Genomic DNA, 22,393 nt, shown 5'->3' on the forward strand with positions numbered 1-22,393 from the left:
GGCAAATTAATATTAATCTGTGGCATTTTTACCTGCAGAAGGCAGCTAGATACAAGCTATCGTTTGAGAGCAGTGCTGTCTCCTGCCTCGTGCTTTACAGGACTAGAAACTGGAACTCTTGTAGCCAAGCACAAGGCCAGTTTCTGCATCACTCAACACATCGTACCGCTATTTGATCAAGGTTTCAAAATGCTGATCAAAACTGCTGACTTACCAAAGCTCTGCTTGTTCTAAGTGGATCAATGGAAAGATATCACATCAAACCACAACTGCTTTGCTCCCTAACTGCTTTCAGCCAGGATAAGTACCGTCTGCACTTCTTCCAAAGTGGTGTTTGGTGAGTTACCACCAAACTCTTGGCATATATGTTCTTTTTTTATATTAATCAACCAGTGGACCTGTTTTCTCTCACATACACCCCTCTTAACAGTCTGCAACTTGAGATTCTGTACCACCTCTTAATTAATATCCTTATTTCCTCTTCCCACAGCATTATCCAGAGATCCTTACCTTTCCATCTGAGGTGGTATTGATCCTGTAGTGGTAAACACGTCCTTCGTACCTGAGCGAGATGGATAGCTGCCCTGGGCTGCTCTCGCTTTCACGAACCAGGAAGCTGCCATTGATGAGACTGCTCAACAGATACTCTGCTGCACTGCGTGACACTGGCCCATGGTACCATGAATGCTTTTCCAGGCTGTTCACTGGTGTGATGTAGTTGCTTGGTACCCAGCCCTGCCCATTCTTCGAACGTACCTCACTCCATTCACCATTCTGGTTGTAACCCAGGACTCGCAACTTCTCACCTACGACCAGAAAGAAAAAAGCAAAATAAGCACAGTGCAATCTACTGGGTCTCATTTAAGGGAGACACTCGCTATCAGCTGACTAAGCCTGGGTTGGTAGTTTAATAGTAAAAATCTGTAGCGGTGATCTTGTAACTAAACTGCTATACATGAAGTATTTAAGTAAATAAGTAATAATAAGTAAAGTTTCAGACAGAATACTTAGGATACTGTTCCCTAATTTTCTGCAGTGTGATTGATGAACTCAAAAAGCTTCCTGTAGTCCAGCTTTTTAGACTAGAAAGACTTTTTTTTCTTGGAGGAATGAGGTTTGTCTCCTTCTTGAAGCCTTAAATGGCACGTGATTTAAAACAGTTCTGCAGCAGGTCATATTCTGAAATATGTACTGAACAGAAATAGAAAATCTCTGTGCAATTCTTAATTCTTGATTTTGCCCCAGTTGAAAGTGCTGAATTCTGTTATCATCAATAATGTAAAGCTTTTCCTCTGCCCCTCCCTAAAACAGGTAGTAGGTCTCAACAGGCCAGGGATCTGGGGAGCCTAGAACAGGAACAACTGTAGCTGGGCTAGACTGTTTGGCAGTGTTATACAAAGCTGTGTCTGTACTAGGAGAACTGCCCGGCAGATGTCTCTCCAACGCAAGTGAGAGAGAGACCGTCTGCTTATAATCATCAGTTTAGAGAATAATCTTCTCTAACTGCACTCATTCCTATTCCTATCCGGAGAAGGATTCTGCTTTCTATTTTCTGTTGCTAAGTTTTCAACCTAGTAGCTGCTCTGTGATTCAGAGCCTTACCTTTGGTGATGCTGAGTGTGTTGTCACCGCTTGCTACAAAATCATAAAGTGCAACAAAGAGATTGGGATCGCTCTCAGTGGCTCCAAGCAGGTTCTCCTTGGAGCTCCATCTGATGGCTTCATTCAGTGCCTGGGGTTCAACATCGCAACCGTAGGGGCGGTGCAGGGCCTCTGAAGAAAGAACAGAAAAGGAAGTTACTTTTTGTACAACTGTAAATAGATGAAAAGCCAGTGTACAGCAGAACAAAGCTCCTACTGCACAATATGCTCTTTATGGAAAGGGAACACCATGTCTGCACATCTTAGATCGGTGGTTTTCAATACCACTTTGCTGACTCTTGATTCTATAGTTTACTTCTAAAGGAGGCTGGAGAAGGTCATTAACTTCCTATATAACAAGTAGCAAGCTGTGTATATAAAATTTCTGTTTAGTATTTATTGTACATTTCTATTTATATACACCTCTATTTTAAAGTATTTAGGCATTCACAGATAGAAAAATAGGGGAGAAATTAAAAGCGCTTTTTTTTTTTTTAATGTGAAGTAGTGAAGAAAACCTTTCGATGCTGAAATGTTATGTTTTATGTTTTTATTGTTTCTGTGGCTGAAGTAGATAGCCTGGATCTGAAACTGACATTACAAATACAGGTAAGACAGACTGAAATATGACACAAATGAGATCTATAGGTTGGGACAGGAACTGATTCAGTATTAGCAGGAATGATGGTGATTTGTGATACATTTCAAGGCTGTGTAAAGAAGAGGTGGAAAACTGACAGGGACAGAAAGTAGTAAGGATGATGCTAGGTATTTAGCAGCAGTATTTCTGAATACCCAGGCAGTTCTATTTTGCTGTTTCAAAGGACAACTGATGCAAACTTGATAGTACAAGGGAGTGGGGGGAAGAATCAGACTTGTTTTATAGGCAAAAGAAAAAGGTCCCCACAGTTCCTGTGATGATGAAAACAATCTAAATACACAGGGGTTTGGAAAAAACTGTAGTAAAAAGCAAAACTGTCTGAACACTGCATGGTAGTGCTATGCCAAGACCATCATTGGCCTTCTAACCCATAGAGAGGTTTTCCAGGAACATGTAGCAGAATTAATTTAAATATTAAGACAAAAGAAAGAGCGATGATGCAGTTTCATACATGTGGGCTGCTCAAGGGGGGCAAAAAAATATGAAGGTGTAAAGATACAAATATTTTCTCTGATGGCACAACTGATGTAAGTTCCTGTCCCAATATATATTTCCAAATTCTCTTGTTGAACTTACGGAAATTCACTGTAAAAACATTTAATTAAATGCACCAAACATAAAAAATCCTTTTTAAAAAGTTGGATGCTTTCTTCACTTTACAATCATTGATTTGGCCCATTTCTGAGGGGCTGAGAAGTCAGGCTCAGGATGTTTTTAAGCAGACCACTGCCAGAGAATGTTTGTATATAATACCACCCTCCCCGCACTCCCATGACATTTACATTCATGAGCAAGAGCTAGTCTATAAGGCACTTTAAAAGAGAACAAAGAGCTCAAATGCAATACAGGACGGGAAAACTGGGAAGTCAGTGAGACACAAAACAGGAAGAGGCCTGTGCCAAGTAATAGGCAAACATATGCCAAATCTGTGTCACAGGACAGAGCTCAAGCCCGGAAAACAAGGATGTAGTGGGATTCCCAGCATCTACATGCAATTTTTTGACAGTACTGTAGGTACATGAGAAAGTTGAGGTTTGTTCTGTTTTGTTTTTAAACACGTAGCTAAGTGGCTTTTGATTGCATTGCTGGTAATCATTCAGAGTTATAGTGCTTGCATAACCTGCTCATCTTGCAATTAGTTAATAACCTACCTCATGAGCCTTGCCAAAGTAGCAACCTATCAAGGCTCTCCTAGCAAGAACAGAAGTGACTGGAGATTAAGCTACCAAAATGTCACTTCTTTGATTTCGTTATCTGCAGATACAATATTTACATACACTTCTTGTTCCTAACCATCAACTGCAATTAGTTTTATAATATACTAATCCATCAGACTGGGTGCTATCATGGAAAAGAGAGGAAATCCCAATGTCTGCTCAGCTGCCTACATTATAGCATGGCTGCCAACATCCCACTGTAATTTTTTAGGGCTGGGTGTGTGCATATGCATGTCCAGTTGTTAAGCACCAGGAAAGAACACCAGTTCCTAAATCTAGCTCTCTTTATGGAGTAAAAATACATATTTAATTAAATAATACATTCTTTATACTCCTACAGTGACTTGTGTTAGAGAGAGTGTTTCAGAGCCTTAAGCGAAGTCACTCAGCAAGTGTGCTATACAAGAAATCTGACTTGCGCATCTCTGCCAAGGAGCAAACATAAAAGTAGGCACTGTTTCCAAAAAATATCCAACCTTTCAGCTCCAAAATACCTTAATGGTGTTTAAATAACTTCTTACTTTCAATTATGTATCTGCCGAAATGTGAAGGCTTTAAACAAAAATATATGCATTTGTTCTAAACCAAAGTATACCTCCTTTCTCAAGCCAGAAAAGCTCATGAACTGAGCATCCAACCCCTACTTAACAGACAGCACAGAGCTAAGCATTTAACCATGCACTCGATGGGTAAGCCTGAAGCAGCCTAATATCAGCTCAGCTTCAGAGCTGCTGCAGCAAATCCCATGACCAGCCAAGCCTGCCCACACCGAGCCTAGCAGCGGGCACTTTAGCCAAGGCAAAACCAGCAGAAATGCCACCTGCTGCTTAGTGCTGAGCAGCTCTGCCCACATGAAACCATTTGTGGTGCTGTGCTGGATTGCCAGCGAGGATTCAAAGCAGATGTGGGACTACTACCACTTCCTCGGGAATGCCTGGGAGGCTGGCGCATGTTCTTAACACCCACTTTATGTAGAAAAAAAGCCAGCAGAGGTTAATGTTTGATGAGGAGCTTCAATCACTTAGCTACAGTGCTTACCTAAAAATCGCATTACCTAAAAATCAAATGCTTTTAAGAGTTCATGTCTCACTAACTTCCTTCACTTTCATTTTTAGAGTGACTTGGATGCTTAAGTAACTGTAAAGGTTACCCAATATCTACTAAAGGGGAATTTACCAGGATATAAAAGTACCTATTGCAGGTTATTATTACATAATAACCTATGCTGCTCAATACCATGTGGGATCTATACCATCCAGTATATAAGGATATGGAAGGTCAGTGAAACATGGTAATTGCATAGACCTCATTAAGGAAACTGAGATAACCAAAGCATATCACAAATGATACCCCTCCAACTGAATAGTCTGCAAGCTCTATTCACACAAAGAGTAAGGAAATGAGCTGGGAAGTTCTGTTTTATATCAGCTCCTTTTAAAGGCTAACCATAAATCATATATTACCACTTTCATTTCCTATACAATGGAAAACTTACATCATTATTTAGTGTACAAGTAATACACGGTCATGCAAGGAGGTTATGCTTCATCCATCTCCTTCCTTTTCTTTATTCCCACAATACAATTTGCTTCTCTCCGGATATGAATGCTTTTCCTATTCAGCCAACATGTAAGGGCTGTTTTGTCCCCCACCCTGTGCTGCCAACACTGCAATTATCAATCTCTTCGGTCCAAGAGCAGGAGGTAGTATACGCTAAATCTTAAACTTCAGAGTCACATCAAGTGCTGAAGTGATCTCTATTTCTGAAATACTGTGTAACTGCTCATAAAAATGAAGCATTTCAATAATCCTAGATAATAATCCTTTCAATAAACCCAGATAAAAGCAGGCAATCTCAGTCCTGCCTGTGGCTGGTCTTGTACTACAAGACAAAGATAGACTTGAAAGGACCCACATCCTCCTTGAAGCACTTGGAGAAATACAGGAAAGGGATAGCACAGCATTACATCCCTCAGCATCATACCTGTGAAATTCACGCCAGGCTCAGAAGCTTCCTCGCCAAGGCAGCAGAGCAGCTTGCCCTCTTTGCCATAGCTGCTAGACTGGAAGAGGACTGTCCCCACAATCATGCTGTGCTTCGCAGCAAGCAGAAGAGGCTGCTTGACACGAGAAGTCCTGGGCTGCCACTGCCAGCAGAAACGCCACCACGTGCAGACGATCGCTGCTCACAAGGCTGGCAGCCAATGAAAAAGAAAGCACTGCTGAGTGGGCAAAGGAGAAACTGGGAAAATCAAGCTGTGGGTTAACTTGGTTATTAGCTGGAAGTGAGGGTGGAGCTTCCCAGAGAACGCTGAACAAACAGAGGATGTGGGGACTAGACTGCAAGTTGAAACAATTTTGAGATGAGCTATAAAGACAGAGTTTTGTTCTGCTAAGAGTTAGGCAACAAAGTGGGAAAAAAGCAAACCGTTTCCTTGGAGAAATTCCTTTGTACAAATTACAAAACAGATCACCCATTAAGGGGATTGCCCAGATTGATTCATTTTTCCACTCCACATACCATTGCTGGAGCACTATTTACATGAATCAACAGGAAATGATGTTAGTGAAAATACACATCTAAGAGAGGTACAAGCACTGCGCAAGTAAACGCTCTTGAACATTTCAGGATTTCAGAAAGAAACAGAAGGCAAGGGCAGTACAGTATGCCCAGTCTGAGCTGCATATCTGCTGATTTAGTAAGACTCAGGACAGCTCTCTGAAAGGGCACCATCAAATTACCTCCTAAAAAACATAAGATTTGTTGGATGAATTCTTTAGTTTTCTAGCAAAGGCTGTATGGTTTGTAGCAGGATAGACTCCTCCTAACACATAGACAAGGAAGGGTTAAAGAACAAGCCATCACCATGGCAGTCTCACACCTGGGAGGGTGGTGGGCCTGCAGAGGGGTATAAAAGGGAGCAGGGAAAGGGAAGTAAGTGGTTTGGCCATTTGTAGGGGGAGAAGAGCTATTACAGCCCACCAAGAAAAAAAAAAAGCAGCATTTCTGTAATCCATGAACTCCACTGTTCTGTGAGAAAGGCAGCTGCACCATGTGATGAGGACTCAGATCAGGCTAAAGGTAAGAAATGAGCAACCTGGCTTATTCCAAATGTTTGCATTTTGTAAGGCTGTGGAAAAACACTATATAAAACTGCAGATACGCTGTGGTGATGAGGGGTTGCTTTTCCCCATATGGTCTGTGACATGAGTTATTTCCCCCGCTGCCATCACCTAACGTAAGCGGAAAAAATAACCAGACAAAATACCTTAGGATACCCACATACTGTGCTCTTCCTAAAGTTCTGACAAGTGGATGACCTCCTTTCCTCCTCCTACAAAACCAAGCTCAGTGAATCCTGCAGCGTGTTACTCAGTAGTTACAGGTTGAGATACCTTTACTTAGAAGCTCCTAGGCTTTCTCTCTTCCCCCCCCCCCGTTTTTTTTCCTCTTGCAGTTTATTGTTTTCTCCCCTCTCTTATGTGCTCTGAGTACTCTTAATTACACTTGTATTTGTACTAACCTTTTTGTATCTATTAATACACAAAGAATAAGCAGAATTTGTAGGGAAAGACAGCATAGCCTCAGAAACACATGGATGACTGTTGTGACAAATAAGCTTTTCAGGTGGGTCTGAAATGGCACCAGGAAATGGCAAGCTATATGTGGATTTGTGACTAAATTAGTCTTAGCTGTAATAGTTAATAAAGTTAATAACCAATTTATCTGTTAGTTAAAATACAACAGATGAGTAATTGGTATCTCTGGAACAAAGAAGAATTAACAGAAAGTTAGGTTGGATTAATAATGTAACTTGCAAATACATCTATTGAACCTCTCAATTTTAGCCTCTGTCAGAAGAGTATCCTTACCCAAAGCCTAATGGCTGGCTGGTCTGTTAACAAGCTCCTGATGTGAATCAAGTAGTGGCCAGCACTGGCATTATGGGCAAGTAACATTTTGGCTGTAAGCTTCCTGTAACAGGGCAATTCTGTCCCTGCACCCTTCCAGACATCCTCCTGAAGGTGTTTCTCAGTGGGAAGGACATGGGGTGTCCCTGCACAGTGTGTAGCTGTTCATAAAGTCCTGTCAAATACACCCAGGCAGAATAAAATCGGGCATCTTTCTACCTTCTAGATGAGCATTTTCTTTTACAACTGATTTTCCTAGATAGTTATTTTACACTGTAGGCCATCACCTTGACGTCTGCATCCACCACATCTGCATCCTGTTCCTATTCCCTTCACAGTAAGTGCACAATATATACTCTTAATTCTGGTATACTCAACTTCCTCGGTGGAAGAATCCACCTTTCAGGCACAGCAGCTCTTCCCAGCTCTTTAGACTATTCCCTGTGGTGCCCTTCAAAGCTGTTTCCTGAGAGTGGTTACCCTTCCTGTACAACTTAAATCACCCATTTAGAAGCATTTCTCTAGTTCTTCCAGCAGTGGGAAAAAGTTGAATATAAGGAAATCTTGCTGACTATGCTAGTTTGAAATGTATAGTTCAGGGAGCTTCTAAAAAATTTGCTGTACTCTGAATTTATGAACCAACTGTCAATGTCTCTTAAACAAAAGAATGCGTAAATAGCAATACAGCTCCGAAAAGGATTTGGTGGTACTGGCAGCAGGCCAAAGTGACTGGTTTGTCAATGGAAGGAAAAGAGACAAAGAAAGGGATATAGGGTAAATACTGGTTATTGCATACAGTCTCAGTGTGAAATCTTGGCATTTTACATCAAAAACCACTGGGTGTATATATGTGTGTGAATATATATACACACACACACGGTGTTCTATCTTCCGGCTTCGCACATGCCTCTTATTTCACAAAGGGACACTTGAATACAAGGCCACCAAGATCCCTGCATATGCCACATCTTTCACTTTATTTTCACTTTGAGTTTTCAAACTAAATACCAATATAAGTATCCTTGATGCTATTTTACACACAGACTCATTTTATATGCTTGCTTTTAAGACTACCGAAAAATAGGCGTTGGTTAACTTAGAGCATAGAACGTAGACCATCAAGTAACTACTGACTGCTAGTACAATTGGTATTTTCCACTGCATCTTCAAAATGTACACCACTTTACATCACTAGACTTCAAGATCTTTAACCAGCTTCTTAGTGGAAGGATTTCTGCCTTAATGAATACAAGGAAACAAAATTGATAACACAGCAGCAAGTTGGTTTCCTATTTTGCTGACACGATTGGAATAGTATCAAGTTCTACAGTATCTTTGTTTCTGAAGCCAAGTCTCAGCACTTCCTACTAACCAAAAATACTCAAGGCAAGCTACATACTAAAAAGCAAACCAATGCTGAACAGGCCAAGTTCCTGCTGTCTAATAATGTGGTAGCATAGAAGCAGACCTATGAACTTTCTTTACCCTATAACAGACTTCAGCCCTTACCTAAATGGACCACCTAGTCTTTCTGCTGACATACATGTGGCCATGAAAAACACCAGCTTAAAAGGGTTCAGACAGCTCACATGGCTTTGGTAAAATGTAGGCAACCTAACTAAATGCCATTCCTAGGTGTTCCTCTCCTGCAAGCAACCAGACTCTTAATAATGTGGTTTGTCTGAGCTAAGCACAGATCCATAGTTAGTCTTTGGGCCTCCCACAGAGTGGTGCAAGGTTAAGTATTTTAAACAACCCCCTGAATAAAGCCAAAAAATACAACTCCAAGCCAAGAACTTGGGATGGGCAAGGAATAGATTTCTATTTATGGTACCAGGCTGGGAGAGACAGAATGGGAGGAGACTTCAGAGTCAGTGACAAAATTGCATCATGAACAGCTCACATCATATAAAAAGAAATGTTTCAAGCCAAGCTGGTAGCACTGTCTTGCCTCAATTATCAAAATATATCTGAAATAGAAAAGGTTAATAAAAGTGATCTTTGGTATCAGAGAGAGAATTATATGGAGAAACCTAAAAGTTGTCCATACAGTTCACCTCTTCAATGCAGATTTATTTTGCCACATGACAAACTGCTGCATGAGGCATTCCTCTGTACTTATTTCATGGTTAAAGTGGTGGGTCTTCACCTAGAAGACATGCTTTTTGGCTAGCTTGATATAAAAAAATCCAAGGGAAGACAAGGTTTGGGTTTTTGGCATCAATTAATTTTAATTGGTAGAAGGAGAGAGACAGATTGATCTCAACTAGTTACATCACTATATGAAGAATTCAAGACATTGTCTGTCTACCTGAACATGACAAGAGGTTAGCTATGTTAAGATTAAAACAAACTGATGTTGATAGAAGGAACTGCCTGTCTTCTGTTTCACTGGTTCAAATTATCCTCTTCCTTTGTTATTAATGCTATCAAACATTCAGAGGTGTCCCTCAGCCTGTTTCCTTGCTCAGATGTCAGTGACACATAGGTGTACCATTTCTCCCAGTATCAATCTAATGCAGCACTTCCCTATTTTTTTCTTAACTTCTTCCTGGTAAAGAAGGATCTTTTTGGTACAGAACCCAGAATGAAATAAATCAAGCTTAAGGTCCAAAGTATTTGTTTGAAAATCTTCATTCATTCAATGCAAGATGCATAAATGTCTTAATAGATCAATAACTGTATAGGCTGTAAGTGACTGAACCTTCTACTGAAGCACTTGGTAGCATTGCTGTTTTAAGAGAGAATTTCAAAGTAATGAAGTATTGATCATCTTCAGTACAAATGCTGCTAACTCAATAGACTGGCTCTCATTACCTCTAAGATTTTCTGTCCTCGCAGAACTTTGGCAGGAAAGTGACACTGGGATAAATGCAGCTAGCAAAATGATGCAGGTTTTTAGATGTGTTTAAAAAACACTTTAGGGTGAGGAACTCATGTGAGCACAGGAGAGCTGGACCTACCAGTTATTAAAAGGTGCAACGGATGTTTCCTATCACAGGTACTGGGAATGGTCAGAAGCACCAGAATACACTCAAAGTCCCAATCTGACTTCTTTGAACGTGCCTCTGGGTGAGGAACCAAAACCCAACAGCACAACAGATAATAAGAAAAAACACTTTCCTGAAGTGAAAGAGATTTTAATGCAATTAAAATTATATACAAAAAGGATTTTAGAACAAAAAGCTACAAATGTAACCTCTTCGCAAAATCCTGAATACTGTAGCAAAGTGTTTGGTACCTTAATTACCAAGGATTTGTTCAGCTCCTATACAGCTAGTCAGCTTTGCAATTGCTGCTATCTAGGAACAAGCAGGGAGATCACCAACTTTAGATGCTCTGTATTACATACCTCTTTCCATTGAGTACTGAGGTGATGAAGTTCCAATCCTTGTTCCTATGAATCCTGCCTATAGTGGACAGTAACTATTCCCACAATAATAGTTTTTGGGAAAGGAGTACTATGAAGGGACACCCAGATTTCAAAGATAACTGGGAAACTGCATACATGTAAATCAAAAGTCTATTTGACATTCTTCCTCTGTTGTGGTAAGTTCCAGTAAACCTCTCTGGTACGAAGGGTAAGGAGGATTAGGTCACCTAGTCCTTCTTCAGGAAAGGTGGGATGGCCAAACATTATGACAGCTTACAGCAAGTCATTTAGCTTTTTTTTTAATCAGTACTGTGGGAGAAAAGTTGCTTAATGTGGATTACACTTCACTCCAACAGAATTCCTGAGGAGTTGTGATACTGGCCAGATCAAAGTCAAGGCATTATCTACTTCTAAGCAAATCAAATGAATAGCTACTTAATTACACAGTGTTAAGACAAACATTTACAGTAAAGGCTCTTCTGCAAAAAGAATACTTGAAAAATCGTGGCTCAACCTACCCCTAAGCAAGCCTCTAATATCTACGCTAACAAAGTCTAGCTGGTGAGAGGTTTATTTTGCAGATGTAAAGCACTAACTGATCAGATCTTTGAGTTAACATGACATAAATGTCCAAGCTGCTTTTCAAGTGACATAATTACATCTTATTAGAAGTCCTACAGTATTAACTACTCTCCTTAGACTCAGCACCTGGAACAATGACCACATTAAATTGTTTCTCAGCTGGCTTTTTGGAATTTATTTTTAGCCTCCCTAGTTAGAGGGAAAACTTGGAAGGAGAGGGTAGAGACTAACTCACTGACTTGTAATCTCAGGAGTGAAAGAAAACGTCAATCTAACAGCCCAAATTTGAGCTGATGTCACAACTTGAGGCCCAAGTAATTATTTTTGCAAGTGCCTTGGACAGGCAGCACTGCTTACCTTTTGGAGGATATTCGGAGGGCAGAGCTCCCCAGGTGAGCTGATACAGCTTCAGTTTCCAGTACATGAGTTTAATTTTTTAATGCAATCCCAAAACGCTTGTTAGCACAGATGCGACTTCTCAGTTCCATCCACCCACACTGAATATGCAGCAACTGCCAAAGCTACACAGTACTTCTGTTTTAAAAAAATTCTCTAGCTAAAAATAAATCACAAAACTGTCAACCTCATTTGTCAGCAACCAATATGCTGTTCAAGCCATTGATCCACGGCCATTTTCTTCTCTTGAACAAAGAAGGGTTTTCCTTTTTAAAACAGTTACTTCATTTGACTAAAACACTCTTGTGATCTTGCCTCCTTTGAAATATATTTGTCTTAGAAAATAAACCAGCATTTCCTTTCCTCCAAGAAAAGCTGAGCTTTAGCATGAATACTTGCCCAAAAATTGCATGCTGTCTTGTTAACTTCAGAACCAGGGAAAACTCTTAATGTGAATGCTTGCCAGGAGATCCCCAGAGTCTGACATTCAGCTGAGCCCTGGCTGAGGGAGTTCTAGTTGTCTTGCTCCTTTCCTTCTCAGCCCTATGGGCTGATTCACTTTTTGTGGGGGGCAGTGTGAACATGCACGTATGAAGTCAGAGAAACACATCCATCGCACTAAACTTAGTTACTGGCTGCTGTGCCACTTCCCGTTGGTGAAACCCAGACACTTGTAATTGGCTCTGCTGACCAGACAAGAGACTCCATTCATCAGCGCCGTTTCCAACAGCTGCTAAATAAGCAGGGTAACACAAACCCCAGCCTCGGCAGAAGGAGAATTCCTAGCTCAGCGCCGACAGCTTTGCAGTTTCAGGCTGTGTCACTACATTTGCTTTTTTAAATCTACTAACAGCGGTGTTTAGCCCTCGTGTGAGTCCAGTATTAAGACCAGAATGTACTCACTGAAGTAACATTTTTGGAAAATCCTTTCTGGGTTATGGCAGAATTAATACAGCTTTGAAGGAAAAGAGATGATAGTGAGACTGAGCAAGTTCAATACTCCTATTCTGGAAGTAATCAAAGCTACAAAAAAGTCACTGTTTGAATTGCTGGTGTAGTAATAAAATCAGTTTTATTACAATGAAGGATAACTGTAAATGAATAGACAAATATGAATAACTTAAATGAATCTGGATTGAAAATGCTAATGTAATTTAGTAGGTTTGCGATGGATATTATTCAGTAGATCTGATATTTTTGGACAGAATAGTAAAAGAAAAACAGTGTTTTAAAAATAATTAATTGAAGAAAGGTAAGACTCGCCAATATATTCAGCTTGAAGGAATTTTATGCGGCTAAAATACAAACATGCATTTTATGTGTGTCTGCTACTATAGTGGTAGCATCTACTGTAAAGTTAGGCATTGAGATTATTTTTTCTTTTTAGGAAGTACATGTACTTCTTGATTGTTAACATCAAAACTGTAGGACATTTAAAGGAAGTACAATAGGAAAAACAAGTCCTGCCTCTCAGATTTAGAAGAACACTTAAGAATGTCAAAAGCAAGTCAGCTAGCTGACAACTGGGATTCTTCAGGCACCTAACAACAACCGTACTAGGTCACTTATAGCCCAGCATCCTGCTGTTACCATTGCCAACAGAAGTTGCCTGGGGAAAGGGTAATGATATTATTGTAGAATACTTTCCAAGCCTCCAACACGTTGCAGCTCAAGGTCCTTCTGAGCCAGAGCTGGCATTGTTGTAGTTAAACTTCCTGACAGGCTTCTTCCATTATTTTGTCCAGTTGCTGTCTGAAGTAATGCAAACTAAACTTATCACATAAACAATATCCTGCCACAATGTTATCAATAGCTCCACTGCACATTGTAGAAAAAAGAACAGGTTCTTACTTGTTTTGAACACGACACCTGCTAGTTTCATTTGATGATCCTCAGTCTGTACAGTGGCAAATCCTGAACGATCACTACCTGTTGGTGCTTTCCCTTCCACTTGTGATTTTTATAGGCCTTTATCTTATTCTACCTCAGCCACCTCTCTTCCAGGCTGAAGAGTTTGTCTTAGGCAGTCTGATGTTGTTGTTGCCTTTGGTCACCTTTAAACAGTCCTCCTCTGAGGTTTTTTCTAGCTCTACCATACACCCCTCCAGATAACCAGATCAGAATTACATGCAGTATTCAAACCATAGCTTTGTACAGTGGCAGAACTATTGTTATTTTTCTACTCCTAATGCTCTGCTTTTTGGACTATAATTCCAAATGTTGTCATGATACTGTCTTATTACAGCTCAAAGATTTATTTCTATTGTTGCAGTAGTCAGCTCAGAGCTAAATACCTCACATGCAATGCTAGAACCATTTTCCTGTGTACCACCTTCCACATGTTTATACTGAATCTTGTACCACTTCAACCTGCAACCTGCTGCAGTTCTTCAGTCAACTTTTGTCTCTACTGTCTTTAACTAAATATTATTAGCAACTTTACCATCTTGCTATTTGCTTTCTTCCTCTTCACATCATCTGTCATAGTCCGACAGCAGCTTTTAATTAAAAAACAGGTGAATTGAAGAAAAGTTAGAAAGTTGAGTAAAAGACACTTCCTTTATTCCTATTTGATAGGTGCTTCATTTCTAGCACCTTCTCACTAAACAAAAACATTAATGTGTTCCAGCAAGTTATATACTATAATCAGTGCTTAGTACAGTGTATGATCTGGTTAAGTCATCAGATACTGCTATCCTATGGTGAGGAGCACTTAAAAAAAAGACAAAAATGACTTTGTAAGGGAAACTGCTGAACTAGAACACTGGTTAAAGAAGGTATAATTGGCTCTAGGGAGAAATACTGCAGGAGATGTGAAACTTCAATGTGCCTGGATGCAAACAGAGCAGAAACATGCTGTAGATGACGTTTCTTTCTACTAATTTGTTTTCAGAGCAATAAAGAAAAGCAAGCAAAGTACAACAGTGTGGAAATGAGTGACTTAATTCCCCAGAAACACTAGGCCACACCTTTTGACCAGGTTAAAGATTGCCATTTCAAAAACCAGAAACTGCAAGAAAAATGCTTAGATTAACCTTAAATTAGGCTAGCAAGATGATTAGGCTAGCAAGGACAGAATCAGATCTATAGACAAATAAACATCATAAAGGAGGTAGCTGCAATTCCAGGTTTATCTAATATCTAATAATTTGTCAAAAGACAAATCCCCACAAGAGCCAAGATCTGTTGCCAATGTACAATGCTAACCTGAAAGCTAACAGTTTGTTTTTCTGTAACACTGCAAACATTCCCTCCTTTGCTGGGGAAATATGGAAGAAGAGAATAGTTGTATGGATTTATCTAGGATTGTAAAGGGCTTTGAGGCAATCCTAACTAAATGAAATCCTATTTTATTGAATTGGTACCACAGAACCTTCCATTCACCTGGAATAAGAAGAGACAATGTAAGCTATATTGTAAGGCAGGCTTTTCAAGACTGGATTATGCACACTAACGTAAAAGCATGCTAAGGTTAACAGTGAGAGGGGAAGGGACGAATGCTGCCTTAGCCTCCTCAAAGTACAGATACTCCAAAACCAAAACAGGCAAGTGTCCTTTTGGACTACTTCAGTGATGAGGAGTGCTACTCCCCCGATTTTAACGAAATCTATTCCTCTTTTGTTCTGATTTTGATCTGTTGCTTAGAGGTTTTCAAATAGAAATGCAAAATGACAAGGAAAGTATCCACTAAAACAGATCCAGCAACTAGAAAAAGCAAAAAAATTATTTCATTTTGTCACTTGCTTGCCACACAATTACTTGACTAATTTTTCCTGTTCAGAGGGTGAAACAACAACTCAATGTTGACACAGTCAGGGAGTAAGACCCACTGCTAGTTATTTAAAGAGCCTTCCTCCCACTTAATACTGGCATAGCTGTCTGAGACATCTCTCCTGCTGCCAGTATTTGTGGTGGTACGACTGGGATGCTCAGAGGATTGGTCAGTATATTGTCAGCTGTTTTTAACTGAAGGCTACTCTAGCCTCTATAACTGCTTCTGCCTTTGGGTGCCACCTCCCCCAATGCTTAATTTACTCTATTTACTATATATATTCTGAGGGAGGAAGGAAGAGGGAAAGGGCTGGAAATTCCCAATGGGAGGTCTAACATTGCGGCTCACTCAGCAGTTTGTTTCCTCTCCCTCTGTAAAGTACTGGTTAGTTTCTAAATTGCATCCATCTACAACATCAGTTTTTGTGGATTTTACTGTGGATAGTAACAGCACATCACGAACTGGGAGGATGCATCAATATTACCTTACCTCTTGTGGTGCTGGTAAGAGTTTTTACATCTGCAGCAATGGTAGCAGTGACAAGTAGAAATGCACAGAAACTGCCATTCAAGTTGATATGAGTTATCACTGATACGTGACGTGCATGAACAAGACAAAAATACGACTAAGTCACACAAATCAGAGAAATCAAGCCATTCATATAGCCTATAGGAGTACTTGCAGCCCACAGGAGGAATGGTATCTGTACTCTATCACCATCAATCAAAGAATGGGGAAATTAATGAAGTGCAAGACGATTTAACCTAAACTAGAAAATAAGATCTCTGACAAAAGAACATCAGCTGCATTCAGTTTCATGGCAAGATTTTTGCCAGTTGTGCCATACAGCTTGCTATGAGGGAGGTATGTAAAACTGCTGCTTAATTTAGGAGTGTTGTTTTACGAAATGTAAATTTTGAACTGAGATTGAGACCGAAGTCTAACTGTGCCATCCAGAAGGGAACTTGCTTGCAGCATCCCCATGCCTTCTGGTTTGAAAGGCCAAGAAAGGTCCCTTTATCTTGTTGAATTAAGATATTTTTTCTTTTCATTCGACAGAGTTCCATCTCATTCCTTCTTCCTCCCACTTCACAGAAAAACATTCCCAGTTGTTGCTAGCCTATATAGGTTGTCAGGACAGCTGACTGCTTGGATTACACAGGGCTATATTGTATCCCTTCAAGAACCAGCCACGCTAAGTGCTTCCTTTGGGACCAGGGCTCACTACTGGGCTGATACCAGCACACCAGTTGCCGTCTTGAAGTTGGAAATTCCAAGACAACAGGCAGTCCTGCAAATGCTCCTCTCAAAATCATTTTCCCTCTTGAGCCTCTTAGAGTACAAACCTACTCCAAATCAGTTATTTGAGTAACAAAAGCATGGTGAACTTGTCCTCAGTTCTGACTTAGCCTCTGAAAGCAGAGACAGAATGTCCCTGTTTTCTGCCTTTTGTCCAGGTACTGGAAACTAAAGTAACTCTGGCTTTTGGTAGCTTGGGAGAAGATTTTTCAGTTACATTTCTACTATTTACAGCAGCTACCTACGGCAATCCTGTATGTAAGTGTTTTCAAAATAACTGTAGCTCTTGTCAGTGCAGCAGTTAGCAGAACATTTACCATCCATGTAGATACTGCTTCCAGCCAAGAGCTTGTCTATCTCATCCTTATGGAGACCTCTTATTTAGCACTACTGCAAGACAGTCAATCGCTGCCAGCTTCTTGAGATGCCACTAAACCCCTGCCTTTTAGGGCATTTCTCTATTGGAATTCCACGCTGTTGTGACATGTTACTTAAGTCTCAAATTTCTTTGAAAAAGTACCTTTGAGGTGTAAACTACAAGACATGCCTCAGCTCAAGAGTTGCTATTTGGCATGCAATGGAGCATCCAGAAGCAGATTAACTTCAGATTGAAAGCTGCTGTACTGTGTAGGTTTAAAATGGGTCTTTCAGCTTAGAAGGACTTTATGGAATCAGAAGCTAACTAATATTTGAAAGTTATTTGAAGGGTCTTTAGAATTAATGACATGTTTCCTGCTCACCTATGTCATTGCCAGAAACAGTCTTCCCATTGCTTTCAAGCTACTTGAAGCACTTAAAGCCTATATAACTATGTGCTGCATGGGCTGCTTAGAAGTAACAACTTCCTAGACAGGTTATCGAACTGAGCAGATGCCAAAACTGTCAAAAACAGTGAGGGAAGTGAGGCAAGGAAAGACGTTTATATGGACATATTATTGCTTTGAGATCTAAGTCTCTTACAATTTAAAATAAACCATACAAGCATAACAATGTCAAATTTTTTATAAAGCCTGCATGGTCAGTCCCTGAAAAACTGAACCAAGAGCTGAAATTTAGAAACCTGGAAGCACCCAGCACATTTAAGCTCCTCCAGCAAGGATGCTGAAGCTCCTGCATAAAGCATCCACAGAGATTCTGGGGCAAACACCACTTAAGGTCACACTTTCATCATGAACAGTAGATTGCCTGTGCCCGCAAAAAGAGGGAAAACCTCTGAAGCACCCACAAAGACCAAGTGAAGCACCCATGAAGATGAACAGCACACAAATCAATGACTGAAATACAAAAGATGAGCCTGGAGAATATCCAGCAGAGACCTAGACAGAGTACGATTCCCCCCCCCCCCAAAGACCAGTAAATTAAACATGCAGGGTCACACCTCAGGTTCTGAAGGTGGAAAAGCTGAGTAATGACAAACATGAAATTGTAATGATCAAATACACCAAGCAGAATCAACCCTCAAAAAGACTGACTAATCTAGGTTGGCATGTTTTCTTATTAGTAACGTCAAACGTGACTGCTTAGTAAAACTTCTATATTGAGAATTGGGTCTAATTAAAATGCAGAAGATTACCAGTATAAGAACCTAATTACTAGAGAAACTAGACTAACAGATTTATTCACAGAACTGAGACTCTTTTGGCAGAAATATTGGTCAAATAATCCATTTGGTTAGCCAACTTTAAGTTCACACCTAGTTCAGCTTCAAGGACAGCCAGCCTTTTCCTTTAGCCATCAGTCTCACCAACTCAATGACAGCAATGAAGAGCTGCTGTTCATGGGCACCGGGTTATAATCAGCTTTTTATTCAAGGCATATATGTGTAACATGGTAGAAAGCCATTAAGGCCAAGAACTCAATGAGCACTGGAGTAAAATATATCTTACAAAAACCCCACCCTTAAACCACATAAGAGGTGATCCTATTCTTAGAAACTTGGGGAAGTAACCTCTTATGAAGAGATACTGCCTTTGACTCTTTAGGCATCTGAGCTAACTCATTTCTGAATTTCAAAGATTCTAAAAGGACAAATTTAGGGGCTCATTTCAGATAGCAGCCTTGCTAAAGAGATACAATGTTAAGTGTATGTGTATAGCCTATTAGATTTTTTTTTTTAGTAATCCTAAACCCGATTCATCAAAGCCCTCCCCCAGGCACAAGAGACAAAACCACGAAACTATTTTGCTAAGGTTTTGAGGGTGCAGACTGACCATGTGGCTAAGTGAACCCAGCAGGCAGCTGCTGCCAGATGGGTGGTTGTCTCCTCTGCTCCCAGCTGCCTCCTTTGTTGCTTCCCATGCGCTCATACCCGTGTTCATCTTATGTGCAGTAAGCTGGGTCAGGAAACCAAACTATCATTTCAGAGTTTAGCTCCCTGGACTGGCTCACCACAGAGCTAGGTAAGAACCAGTACTAGTAAAGAAGGAGCATGGTGGTGGTGGGGACGAGCTTCTCTTTTGACAAGTTTTCATCAATTCAGCCTTATCATATTGTAATTCAGATGACCAGGATACAAACATGCTATATCCTGTAAAAGTTTAATTCAAGATTAGGTATTTCCTAGATCAACTTATAACCCTCTCCATCATAGAATACTTGCATTTATTTTTTTCTTTCTTTGAAAATTCCTGGTGAATCTTTTGGAAATTATGTATTGTGAATATTGTAGACAGATTATTTATAACGGACTTCATATTACTGGTACTGCTACTGTTGGCCCCATTAAGGGGAAATTACATTAGACACAATGGAGGCATGCTCTAGCAGCAGGACCGAAACTAAATGACTCACCCAATTAAAATATATGGAATCTAATGATTTTACTTCTAAAGAAAGCGCAGGGCTTCCTACATAATGACAGGTACAATATAATTATGGGGAAACTGACAGTCTTGGTTTTGTTCTTAATACATGAAGGTGGCTGCTGTAATCTAAGACAAATACATAAAATGCAGGTCATTCCTTTAAACCGGGGAAGAAAAACATTCAGGTCTGGGTGTGGAGGTCTCAAACCAGTTTTATTGGGCACTTTGCCAATGTTATGAAAGCAGTATATCATGTAAGGGTGGTAGCCTACTCTCAAGGAAAAAATACAACTGGAAAAATCAGTGTATGCAAAAAAAAGTGCAACCTGGGCAGGGGAAAAGAGGAAGGAGAACTGAGAGCACACTGGTAGAGCACAGAAAAACACTACGGTCTATGTGAGCATTATTTCTGTTTAGAGGGACGTGGCATCCACACAGGCTCAGATCACCAGAACTCCACCTCTATAAAGAGGTTAGCATTATCTTGACAACTTGAATGGGGATATGTAGCCCTTACAACCATCATTAGAGACTTATGAAAAGAAATACTTCAAATAACTCCTTACCCTAATTAAGATTCATAAACTGAGCCTTCTGCAGCTGTTGAGATACATCTCCTGTTTTTGTCTGGAGATTTGGGGTAGGGATCATTGTGGAGAGCACAGACCCTGGCAGACATGAATGCTAACTGCGCAGCTGTCTTTGGAGGCACGTTGCTGAAAGGACTCGGCATTCCTCCTCAGAGACCAGGCCTGAGATGTGCAGTCATATTTTTTCAGATTTAAAATTGCATGAGTGCTACCATACAAAGTTGAGAGTGAACACATGTCATCCAGTGATGTGCCTGTTCTTTTACCCAAGAGGCAGTCAGGAAACAGCAGCATGAGTATCTCATCCCAAACAGTGAAGTTTTTCTAAATCTAGTAATTGTTCTCCAGACTTGTGACAAGACACACAATGAGGATATGAACTCTAGTAAGATTTATTTCCAAACCCTCTCGTAGGTAACCATCTAGCCTGCTCAGGTGTCTACAACTAAACAATGAGATCCACCATTTTTGCTGAACGCTTTGTTAGTAATTTAAGGAGAAAAGAGAAAGACAATGTATCAGATCCCAGGCTTCTGCTGAGGCCATACCTATTTTGTGGGTGACTACTCTCACTAGCGCTAACCATGCTGTACCCTTCACCAGCAGTAAATGCTTATTCTCACATGCATTAAATTCACAGCCTACAGAACATTCTCATTCAGGGCATGCTAATAGTATGACTTGATACTACATGGGATATTTTTGTAGCACTTGATATATCGAGTGCCTCACAGTTTTGATATTTTATTCTCTTGACAGTCCTACAGAGTAGGGTAAAATTCGTACTATGCAGAAGAAGGTCTAAAGCAAAGAAACAGTCATTTGCTAAATATCAGACTGGAAGCTATGGCAGAGCAGGACTCAAACTTGTGTTGATCAGCCATCCTTCCTAAAGTGCAATTCTTAGAGCTTTTGTTACAAAATCCTTACAGTATGTCTCTAATGAATAACACTTTCAATACAAAGACATACAACACTGAAAACAGCTACAGTCTCAACTACTGATGTTCTCAAAACAAAAACTCCGACACTTCCTCACACTAATGAAGTAGGATTAAAACAAGTAGCTTTAAGTTCAAGCATAAAAAAGGGAAGAAAATCTGTCATAGGGCAAAGCGTAATAGAAAGCCTCTACAGTCAAACTTGGAAAAGAAAGCATGTTCCTGTGGAAAGGGTGCTGCGTCAGTAGTTCTGCTAGAGACCTATTGCATAAACCATCTTGTGTACTCATGCCTTTCACTTATCTGTACGATAAAACACTGTCTTCCTTTTCTAAACTTACTACTCTACCAGTGGAAAAAAAAAATTAGACTAAATAGCTAACTACTACAGAAAATAGTTTTCTTAACTGCAGGGACTTTTACTCATGCCAATATCTCATTTTTTTAATATTTAAACAAAGATGGTACCTTCATGGGGAGAAACCATTTTCTTCAATTCCTGCATATCTGTATTCTTGGTTTTAGAGCTGACATCCTTTGTCAGCAAAGGCAAGGAATTTGGGAACTGTTTCCCCAAGAGCAAAGAGAATCAGATAGAAAGACACTGTGCATCACCTGTCTCATTTTCAGAACAGATATGGCTCCAAATAAAGATACAGGCAGCTGAGTAAGAATGCTAAATGCTCATAGGAAAGGAAATAGTTCTTCCTAATTTGTCACCAGCACCAATTCCTGGATATTCAATTCTGTTTCCCCTTAAGCCTCAGACAACCTCATTTCACACACTATTCACCATGGAATGACACTTCTCAACAAACAGGATCACCATCTGATTTCTAAAAGCACAAGAGCAATCCCTGGAAAGGTAACCTTCAGTTTGGTGATATGAAGCAGCGCTGAACCAGAGCAGTTTATTCTATATACTAAAGCCTGCTTCTCTATTAACAATCCAAGATGCTGCTTGTATAATAGCTTTTATGGTTGCAAAAATTACAAGCCCACCTCCCTGTAGGCTCAGGAGGTGGAGCACAGGGGGTAACTGTGTGATGAAGTGTTTTAATCTTTCTGTAAGAGGAAATAATGGATGGGTGGATGTAACAAAGCCAGATGCCAAAGCCTGAAATGCATGTAAGATCTCAATCTTGTAACAAATTAGGAAAGTGCAGGGGAGAAAAAAAGGACAGCTACAGCATACCAGAAGTCAT

The 22,393-nt window shown here is 40.2% G+C and overlaps 1 protein-coding gene across 1 annotated transcript in view; it reads right to left on the reverse strand.

The window, feature by feature from the left end:
• ABL2 (ABL proto-oncogene 2, non-receptor tyrosine kinase) overlaps positions 1-22,393 on the reverse strand; it is a 50,655-nt gene that overhangs the window by 15,471 nt on the left and 12,791 nt on the right. The window contains exons 2-3 of the mRNA XM_076339661.1: positions 1,603-1,773; positions 511-806 (exon numbers count right to left, since the gene is read on the reverse strand). Coding sequence (XP_076195776.1) covers positions 511-806; positions 1,603-1,773 — 467 coding nt within the window. The remainder of the gene's footprint in view (positions 1-510; positions 807-1,602; positions 1,774-22,393) is intronic.

Source organism: Aptenodytes patagonicus, chromosome 5 (genome assembly GCF_965638725.1).
Source record: "Aptenodytes patagonicus chromosome 5, bAptPat1.pri.cur, whole genome shotgun sequence".
Taxonomy (NCBI): Eukaryota; Metazoa; Chordata; class Aves; order Sphenisciformes; family Spheniscidae; genus Aptenodytes; species Aptenodytes patagonicus.